Here is a 10,604-nt window from a genome sequence, read left to right as displayed (position 1 = left end):
GGGACACTAAAGTCCATGGAGAATAAGAACACCTCCTTCTGGGACACTGTAAAGTCCATGGAGAATAAGAACACCTCCTTCTGGGACACTAAAGTTCATGGAGAATAAGAGCACCTCCTTCTGGGACACTAAAGTCCATGGAGAATAAGAGCACCTCCTTCTGGGACACTAAAGTCCATGGAGAATAAGAGCACCTCCTTCTGGGACACTAAAGTCCATGGAGAATAAGAGCACCTCCTTCTGGGACACTAAAGTCCATGGAGAATAAGAGCACCTCCTTCTGGGACACTAAAGTCCATGGAGAATAAGAGCACCTCCTTCTGGGACACTAAAGTCCATGGAGAATAAGAGCACCTCCTTCTGGGACACTAAAGTCCATGGAGAATAAGAGCACCTCCTTCTGGGACACTAAAGTCCATGGAGAATAAGAGCACCTCCTTCTGGGACACTAAAGTCCATGGAGAATAAGAACACCTCCTTCTGGGACACTAAAGTCCATGGAGAATAAGAGCACCTCCTTCTGGGACACTGAAGTCCATGGAGAATAAGAGCACCTCCTTCTGGGACACTAAAGTCCATGGAGAATAAGAGCACCTCCTTCTGGGACACTAAAGTCCATGGAGAATAAGAGCACCTCCTTCTGGGACACTAAAGTCCATGGAGAATAAGAGCACCTCCTTCTGGGACACTAAAGTCCATGGAGAATAAGAGCACCTCCTTCTGGGACACTAAAGTCCATGGAGAATAAGAGCACCTCCTTCTGGGACACTAAAGTCCATGGAGAATAAGAGCACCTCTTTCTGGGACACTGAAGTCCATGGAGAATAAGAGCACCTCCTTCTGGGACACTAAAGTCCATGGAGAATAAGAGCACCTCCTTCTGGGACACTAAAGTCCATGGAGAATAAGAGCACCTCCTTCTGGGACACTGTAAAGTCCATGGAGAATAAGAGCACCTCCTTCTGGGACACTAAAGTCCATGGAGAATAAGAGCACCTCCTTCTGGGACACTAAAGTCCATGGAGAATAAGAGCACCTCCTTCTGGGACACTAAAGTCCATGGAGAATAAGAGCACCTCCTTCTGGGACACTAAAGTCCATGGAGAATAAGAACACCTCCTTCTGGGACACTAAAGTCCATGGAGAATAAGAACACCTCCTTCTGGGACACTAAAGTCCATTGAGAATAAGAACACCTCCTTCTGGGACACTAAAGTCCATGGAGAATAAGAGCACCTCCTTCTGGGACACTGTAAAGTCCATGGAGAATAAGAGCACCTCCTCCTGGGACACTGTAAAGTCCATGGAGAATAAGAACACCTCCTTCTGGGACACTGTAAAGTCCATGGAGAATAAGAGCACCTCCTTCTGGGACACTGTAAAGTCCATGGAGAATAAGAGCACCTCCTTCTGGGACACTGTAAAGTCCATGGAGAATAAGAACACCTCCTTCTGGGACACTAAAGTCCATGGAGAATAAGAACACCTCCTTCTGGGACACTGTAAAGTCCATGGAGAATAAGAGCACCTCCTTCTGGGACACTAAAGTCCATGGAGAATAAGAGCACCTCCTTCTGGGACACTGTAAAGTCCATGGAGAATAAGAGCACCTCCTTCTGGGACACTAAAGTCCATGGAGAATAAGAGCACCTCCTTCTGGGACACTGTAAAGTCCATGGAGAATAAGAGCACCTCCTGGGACACTAACGTCCATTGAGAATAAGAACACCTCCTTCTGGGACACTAACGTCCATTGAGAATAAGAGCACCTCCTTCTGGGACACTGTAAAGTCCATGGAGAATAAGAGCACCTCCTTCTGGGACACTGTAAAGTCCAGGTAGAATAAGAACACCTCCTCCTGGGACACTGTAAAGTCCATGGAGAATAAGAACACCTCCTTCTGGGACACTAAAGTCCATGGAGAATAAGAGCACCTCCTTCTGGGACACTTTAAAGTCCATGGAGAATAAGAACACCTCCTCCTGGGACACTGTAAAGTCCATGGAAAATAAGAACACCTCCTTCTGGGACACTGTAAAGTCCATGGAGAATAAGAGCACCTCCTTCTGGGACACTGTAAAGTCCACAGAGAATAAAAGCACCTCCTCCCAGCTGTCCACTGCACTGAGGCTAGGAAACACTGTCACCACTGATAAATCCACTATAATTGAGAATTTCAATAAGCATTTTTCTACGGCTGGCCATGCTTTCCACCTGGCTACCCCTACCCCGGTCAACAGCCCTGCACCCCCCACAGCAACTCGCCCAAGCCTCCCCCATTTCTCTTTCACCCAAATCCAGATAGCTGATGTTCTGAAAGAGTTACAAAATCTGGACCCCTACAAATCAGCCGGGCTAGACAATCTGGACCCTCTCTAAAATGACCCGCCGAAATTGTTGCCACCCCTATTACTAGAATGTTCAACCTCTTTCGTATTGTCTGAAATCCCCAAAGATTGGAAAGCTGCCGCGGTCATCCCCCTCTTCAAAGGGGGAGACACTATAGATCCAAACTGCTATAGACCTAAATATATCCTACCCTGCCATTCTAAGGTCTTTGAAAGCCAAGTTAACCTTCTCCGCTGTGCAATCTGGTTTCCGAGCCGGTCACTGGTGCACCTCAGCCACGCTGAAGGTCCTAAACGATATCATAACCGCCATCGATAAGAGACAATACTGTGCAGCCGTCTTCATCGACCTGGGCAAGGCTTTCGACTCTGTCAATCACATTATTCTTATAGGCAGATTCAACAGCCTTGATTTCTCAAATGACTGCCACACCTGGTTCACCAACTACTTCTCAGACAGAGTTCAGTGTGTCAAATCGGAGGGCCTGTTGTCCGGACCTCTGGCAGTCTTCTATGGGGGTGCCACAGGTTTCAGTTCTCGGGCCGACTCTTCTATGTATACATCAATGATGTCGCTCTTGCTGGTGGTGATTCTCTGAACCACCTCTACGCAGACGATACCATTCTGTATACTTTTGGCCCTTCTTTGGACACTGTGTTAACAAACCTCCAGACGAGCTTCAATGCCATACAACTCTCCTTCTGTGGCCTCCAACTGCTCTTAAATGCAAGTAAAACTAAATGCCTGGTCTTCAACCGATCGTTTGCCCACACCTGCCTGTCTAGCATCACTACTCTGTACGGTTCTGACTTAGAATATGTGGACAACTACAAATACCTGGATGTCTGGTTAGACTGTAAACTCTCCTTCCAGACTCACATTAAGCATCTCCATTCCAAAATTAAATATTGAATTGGCTTCCTATTTCGCTACAAAGAATCCTTCACTCATGCTGCCAAACATACCCTCGTAAAACTGACTATCCTACCGATCCTTGACTTCGGCGATGTCATTTACAAAATATCAGTCTATCACAGTGCCATCCGTTTTGTCGCCAAAGCCCCATATACTACCCACCACCGCGACCTGTATGCTCTCGGTGGCTGGCCCTTGGCTGGCCCTCGCTTCATATTCGTCGCCAAACCCACTGGCTCCAGGTCATCTATACGTTTTTGCTAGGTAAAGCCCCGCCTAATCTCAGTTCACTGGTCACGATAACAACACCCACCTGTAGCACGCGCTCCTGCAGGTATATGTCACTGGTCACCCACTAAGCCAATTCCTCCTTTGGCCGCCTTTCCTTCCAGTTCTCTGCTGCAAATGACCCAAACAAATTGCAAAAATCACTGAAGCTGGAGACTCATATCTCCTTCACTAGCTTTAAGCACCAGCTGTCAGAGCAGCTCACAGATCCCTGCACCTGTACATAGCCCATCTGTAAATAGCCCATCTGTAAATAGCCCAATCCAACTACCTCATCCCCATGTTATTTATTTCTCTCATTTGCACCCCAGTTTCTCTAATTGCACATTCATCTTCTGCACATCTATCACTCCAGTGTTTAACTGCTATATTGTAATTATTTCGCCACCATGGCCTATTTATTGCCTTACCTCCCATATCCTACCTCATTTGCACTCAATGTATATAGACTTTTTCTACTGTATTATTGGGTGTATGTTTGTTTTACTCCATGTGTAACTCTGTGTCGTTGTATCTGTTGAACTGCTTTGCTTTATCTTGGCCAGGTCGCAGTTGTAAATGAACTGTTCTCAACTGGCCTACCTGGTTAAATAAAAGGTTAAATATATTTTTTGTTTTTAAATCAACTCTTTTAGAAAAGAAACAAGGTTTGATTTACAGTTTTACCAAATGTACATTTATTTTTTAAAAAGTGTCATTATACACAATAAATACAATACAAAATTAATCTGTAATAATATACTACCAATTCTCTTCAGGTTTTGTTGTACATTAGTTTGTTTGTCCATGTTGTTGTTGCTCTCGCTGCGTTTGGGTTTGACTTCTCCACTGGGCTTTGAAGAGGGATGACATGGAGGAAGAGAGGGATGACATGGAGGAAGAGAGGGATGACATGGAGGAAGAGAGGGATGGATGGACAGTGATGGAGGGGGGGGGGGGGGTAAGGGTGGCCGTCTGTGTGTTGACTGAAATGCATCGAACATATTGAACCGGTCAGAAAGACCAGTTGCCAGGACAACCAGAGACATTCACAACAGAAGAGATGTGTTTTACCATACAGGCGATTTCATTAACACCTCAACAATACAGTAATGTGGTTCCATTAGAGACCGAGAGCAACCCACAACAGTCAACCCACAACAGTCAACCCACAACAGTCAGTCAGAGAACAGCCACAACAGTCAACCCACAGCAGTCAACCCACAACAGTCAACCCACAACAGTCAGTCAGAGAGCAGCCACAACAGCCAACCCACAACAGTCAGAGAGCAACCCACAACAGTCAACCCACAGCAGTCAACCCACAGCAGTCAACCCACAACAGTCAACCCACAGCAGTCAACCCACAGCAGTCAACCCACAGCAGTCAACCCACAGCAGTCAACCCACAACAGTCAGTCAGAGATTAACCCACAAGTAAACCCACAACAGTCAACCCACAAGTCAGTCAGAGAGCAGCCACAACAGTCAACCCACAACAGTCAGTCAGAGAGCAGTCACCTCACTATTAAAACCAGTGATACACCATGAATATGATGATGGACAACAGAGTAAAGAGGACAGTTGACCTGGGGAACACATGGACAACAGAGTAAAGAGGACAGTTGACCTGGGGAACACATGGACAACAGAGTAAAGAGGACAGTTGACCTGGGGGACACATGGACAACAGGAGAAGAGGACAGTTGACCTGGGGGACACATGGACAACAGGAGAAGAGGACAGTTGACCTGGGGGACACATGGACAACAGGAGAAGAGGACAGTGGGTTACCTAGTGACAGCAGGCTGTAGGGCATTATAAACCAGACCTCTCCCTTCCTGGTGTGGGTTTCCTAGTGACAGCAGGCTGTAGGGCGTTCTAAACCAGACCTCTCTCTTCCTGGTGTGGGTTACCTAGTGACAGCAGGCTGTAGGGCATTCTAAACCAGACCTCTCTCTTCCTGGTGTGGGTTACCTATTGACAGCAGGCTGTAGGGCGTTATAAACCAGACCTCTCTCTTCCTGGTGGGGGTTACCTATTGACAGCAGGCTGTAGGGCGTTATAAACCAGACCTCTCTCTTCCTGGTGTGGGTTTCCTAGTGACAGCAGGCTGTAGGGCATTCTAAACCAGACCTCTCTCTTCCTGGTGTGGGTTACCTAGTGACAGCAGGCTGTAGGGTGTTATAAACCAGACCGCTCTCTTCCTGGTGTGGGTTACCTAGTGACAGCAGGCTGTAGGGTGTTCTAAACCAGACCTCTCTCTTCCTGGTGTGGGTTACCTAGTGACAGCAGGCTGTAGGGTGTTATAAACCAGACCTCTCTCTTCCTGGTGTGGGTTTCCTAGTGACAGCAGGCTGTAGGGCGTTCTAAACCAGACCTCTCTTCCTGGTGTGGGTTACCTAGTGACAGCAGGCTGTAGGGCATTCTAAACCAGACCTCTCTCTTCCTGGTGTGGGTTTCCTAGTGACAGCAGGCTGTAGGGCGTTATAAACCAGACCGCTCTCTTCCTGGTGTGGGTTACCTAGTGACAGCAGGCTGTAGGGCGTTCTAAACCAGACCTCTCCCTTCCTGGCGTGGGTTACCTAGTGACAGCAGGCTGTAGGGCTTTCTAAACCAGACCTCTCTTCCTGGTGTGGGTTACCTAGTGACAGCAGGCTGTAGGGCGTTCTAAACCAGACCTCTCTTCCTGGTGTGGGTTACCTAGTGACAGCAGGCTGTAGGGTGTTATAAACCAGACCTCTCTCTTCCTGGTGTGGGTTACCTAGTGACAGCAGGCTGTAGGGCGTTATAAACCAGACCTCTCTCTTCCTGGTGTGGGTTACCTAGTGACAGCAGGCTGTAGGGCGTTCTAAACCAGACCTCCCTCTTCCTGGTGTGGGTTACCTAGTGACAGCAGGCTGTAGGGTGTTATAAACCAGACCGCTCTCTTCCTGGTGTGGGTTACCTAGTGACAGCAGGCTGTAGGGCGTTATAAACCAGACCTCTCTTCCTGGTGTGGGTTACCTAGTGACAGCAGGCTGTAGGGCGTTATAAACCAGACCTCTCTCTTCCTGGTGTGGGTTACCTAGTGACAGCAGGCTGTAGGGCTTTCTAAACCAGACCTCTCTTCCTGGTGTGGGTTACCTAGTGACAGCAGGCTGTAGGGCGTTATAAACCAGACCTCTCTCTTCCTGGTGTGGGTTACCTAGTGACAGCAGGCTGTAGGGTGTTATAAACCAGACCGCTCTCTTCCTGGTGTGGGTTACCTAGTGACAGCAGGCACACCGCAGTAAAACCGTTTGCAACAGAAAAAACAAATCTGTGTTCTTATTGGACTAGATTGTGTAGTTTCAGATTCTTTTTCACCCGTTTCACCTAGTGAACATGACCACGGTGTTATTTCTGCACCAGGAGACAGACAGACAGACAGACAGACAGACAGAGACAGACAGACAGACCATGATGAACTAAGGAATGTAATGGAATACAGCGTGTGAATGAAAAACCTCAAGACTAATTATTCTAATGAATGATTGAGCGTGGTTGAGAGAGAGCAGAGGAGACTTCCAGAGTAAAACACGATACCTTTTTACACAGAGAGAGAGAGAGACAGAGAGACAGAGAGACAGAGAGACAGAGAGAGAGAGAGAGAGAGAGAGAGAGAGAGAGAGAGAGAGAGAGAGAGAGACATCATCCACTCATCCATGGAGAGACTGTGAGCATTGGGTCATGTTGTAAAGTAGACAACATTCAGATGGACAAACAGTTCATTAAAACACAGCGAGACTTCTCTGTCCGCCTCTCCTCCTCTTCAGTCTCTACTGTCCCGTGTGTGTGTGTGTGTGTGTGTGTGTGTGTGTGTGTGTGTGTTATCTGCCTTGAGTCTGTGGCACCAGGCCGCCATTGCGTCCTCGGCCTCCAACCTGAGAAGAGGAGGAGGATGAGGAAGAGGAGGAGGGTCTGTGTGTGTTTGAGGAGGACTGGGGGCCTGTGGCGCGCTGTGGCCTGGCGGGGCCTCCTTTAGCCCCGCGCGGCGGGGGCCCCTGGACCTGGCCCTGCAGGTTGAGGATGGAGTCGATAGCACACTGCAGGTGCTCGTTAAGAGACTCATCGTGTGGCGGGGAACCGGAGGAGAAGGAGGCGTTGTCCATGTCAGGGGAGTCCGACTTACAGCGCTTAGCAGGAAGTGATGAGTCTCTGTAACAGGAAGCATCTGGCGGCGTGGACGGGGGCCCAGGGGCATGCTGGTCCATTCTGAACGTTCCGCTCCCTGACCTCTGATGGTTTTTACTGCTCACCCTTTTACACCTCCCCATGTCCCCCCCTCTGTCCCCCCCTCTGTCCGCTCCTCTGTCCCCCCCTCTGTCCGCCCCTCTGTCCGCTCCTCTGTCCGCCCCTCTGTCCGCCCCTCTGTCCGCCCCTCTGTCCGCCCCTCTGTCCGCCCCTCTGTCCGCTCCTCTGTCCCCCCCTCTGTCCGCTCCTCTGTCCGCCCCTCTGTCCGCTCCTCTGTCCCCCCCTCTGTCCCCCTGCTCCCCCTCACCGTCTCTGGTTCTGCCTGAGAGGTGAGGGTGGGTGTTTGTGTTTTTGATGCCGCGGTACAACACCTCCAGACCTAAGCCAGGGGAGGAGGAGGTGGAGTTCCCCAGCCTCGGTGCCTCTCGGCTGGGCTCTGTGTGGGCGTGGGAGCCCACCTCCCTGGAGCTGCCTCCTCTCTTCTCCAACTTCACGTTGGCGATCACTGTCCGCTCCGAGAGGGCAGAGGGTGAGGAGGGTGGGAGGGGAGATTTGGGGGGTGAGGGGGAGGGACGGGGGTACGGGACACTGTCTCCTCCTCCTCCCGGTACCCCCGGTCGGACGCGCGGGCTGATGTTCTCCCGGTAAGTCTTCCGTAGCGGTAGACGGCAAGTGGTCTGAGGAGGAGTGACCGTGGAGGCGGGGTTACGCTCGACTCCACCCACATTGTGATGTTCTAACGTTCCGTTAATTTGAGCAGTGAAAGAGGATGAGGATGGTGTTGTCGTTGATGATGAAGACCAAGGGTGATAGGAGGAGGGGGGTGGGGGGGCTGTGACTCTCTGGAGGGGGCTGGGGGTCGCCTGTGTGGTTTCTATGGAGACCGTTGCCGAGGAAGTGGCATTACAGGTAGGGGGTGGAGTCCTAATGACAGTAGTTATAGAAGGAGGAGTGACTAGTGCTGCTACAGCTCGGGCTTTTGGGTGCGTCAGTGCTGATTGTGGCTGGGTGGTGGGGTGGGTGGTGGGGTGTGGCTGGGTGATGGGGTGTGGTTGGGTGGTGGGGTGTGGTTGGGCTTGAGGCTGGGGTGTGGATGGTGTGTCGAGGGCGGTGTTGTGTACCACCTTACTAAACCCCGCTTCCTGTTTGATCTTGAGCTTCAAGCCGATGCGTGGGCGGGCGGCGTAAGTCTTCATGGGAGGTTTACTGGTCCTCTGGGGGAGAGAATCATCATCATCATCATCAGCTGGACGAGAGGAGGGGCGGTAGGAGGAGTTGGAGGAGAAGGAGCGGTAGGAGGAGCTGGATGAGGAAGGAGGCGGAGGACCGTGGCTGAAGGAGGAGCTGTGACTCTGGGTGTCAACTGTCTGTCTGACCCCTGACCCCGACCTGGCTACAGGAGCTGGGGAGCTGGACCAGGAGGCAGACGCCCCCGCTCCTCCCTGCTTTATCACCAGCTTGGTGGAGGGGAAGTGGGCCGGTGTTGAGGCTGTGATGGGGGTAGGACCTTTATCTGTCCCTGCCACAGATACACGACTCCACACGACGCTGGGCTCAGCAGACACAAAAGACTGGGGCACCCTGGCAGCTACACTCTCCTGCTCCAGCATCTTCGAGTTGGCAACGTACTCCTCTGGAGAGAGAGACAGAGAGAGACAGAGAGAGAGACAGAACGAGAGAGACAGAGAGAGAGAGAGAGAGAGAGAGAGAGAGAGAGAGAGAGAGAGAGAGAGAGACAGACAGAGAGAGAGACAGAGAGAGAGAGACAGAGAGAGACAGAGAGAGAGAGACAGAGAGAGACAGACAGAGACACACAGAGAGAGAGACAGAGAGACAGAGAGAGACACACAGAGAGAGAGACACACAGAGAGACAGACACACAGAGAGACAGACAGAGACACACAGAGAGAGAGACAGAGACACAGAGAGAGAGAGACAGAGAGAGAGAGAGACACAGAGAGAGACAGACACACAGAGAGAGAGACAGAGACACAGAGAGAGAGACAGAGAGAGAGAGACAGAGATAGAGACAGAGATAGAGACAGAGAGAGAGAGAGACAGAGAGAGAGAGTAATAGGGAGAAAGATATGTTATAAGATGAGGCAGAAAGAGAGACCTAACCAAAGACAAAGCTACTCCAAACACTGATCTGATTAGCTATGTGCTGCTCTGCTATACATGAGGGACAGACTGACCAATAGAAACGTTACAAAGCTTCTCCTTGCTGATCTCTTGTAATTATTGTCAATTCTCTCACTCCCCAAGAGGTTGATCATCTCAAGACACTGGCCAGGGGATAACACATCCACCAAGACACTGGCCAGGGGATAACACATCCACCAGGGGATAACACATCCACCAAGACACTGGCCAGGGGATAACACATCCACCAGGGGATAACACATCCACCAAGACACTGGCCAGGGTATAACACATCCACCAGGGATAACACATCCACCAGGGGATAACACATCCACCAGGGGATAACACATCCACCAAGACACTGGCCAGGGGATAACACATCCACCAGGGGATAACACATCCACCAGGGATAACACATCCACCAGGGGATAACACATCCACCAGGGGATAACACATCCACCAGGGGATAACACATCCACCAAGACACTGGCCAGGGGATAACACATCCACCAGGGGATAACACATCCACCAGGGGATAACACATCCACCAGGGGATAACACATCCACCAAGACACTGGCCAGGGGATAACACATCCACCAGGGGATAACACATCCACCAAGACACTGGCCAGGGGATAACACATCCACCAGGGGATAACACATCCACCAGGGATAACACATCCACCAGGGGATAACACATCCACCAGGGGATAAC

The 10,604-nt window shown here is 50.5% G+C and overlaps 1 protein-coding gene across 4 annotated transcripts in view; it reads right to left on the bottom strand.

The window, feature by feature from the left end:
- Positions 1-4,206: 4,206 nt before the first annotated feature.
- bicra (BRD4 interacting chromatin remodeling complex associated protein) overlaps positions 4,207-10,604 on the bottom strand; it is a 79,020-nt gene continuing 72,622 nt past the window's right edge. For all 4 annotated transcript variants that reach the window (XM_090219005.1, XM_090219006.1, XM_090219007.1 and 1 more), the window contains one exon: positions 4,207-9,380. In XM_090219005.1, the coding sequence (XP_090075131.1) occupies positions 7,384-9,380 (1,997 nt within the window). In that variant the 3' untranslated portion in view covers positions 4,207-7,383. The remainder of the gene's footprint in view (positions 9,381-10,604) is intronic.

The sequence above is a fragment of the Oncorhynchus mykiss genome, chromosome 24 (assembly GCF_057628025.1).
Source record: "Oncorhynchus mykiss isolate SJ-2025 chromosome 24, ASM5762802v1, whole genome shotgun sequence".
NCBI lineage: Eukaryota > Metazoa > Chordata > Actinopteri > Salmoniformes > Salmonidae > Oncorhynchus > Oncorhynchus mykiss.
This window is presented reverse-complemented; position numbering and strand designations above follow the sequence as displayed.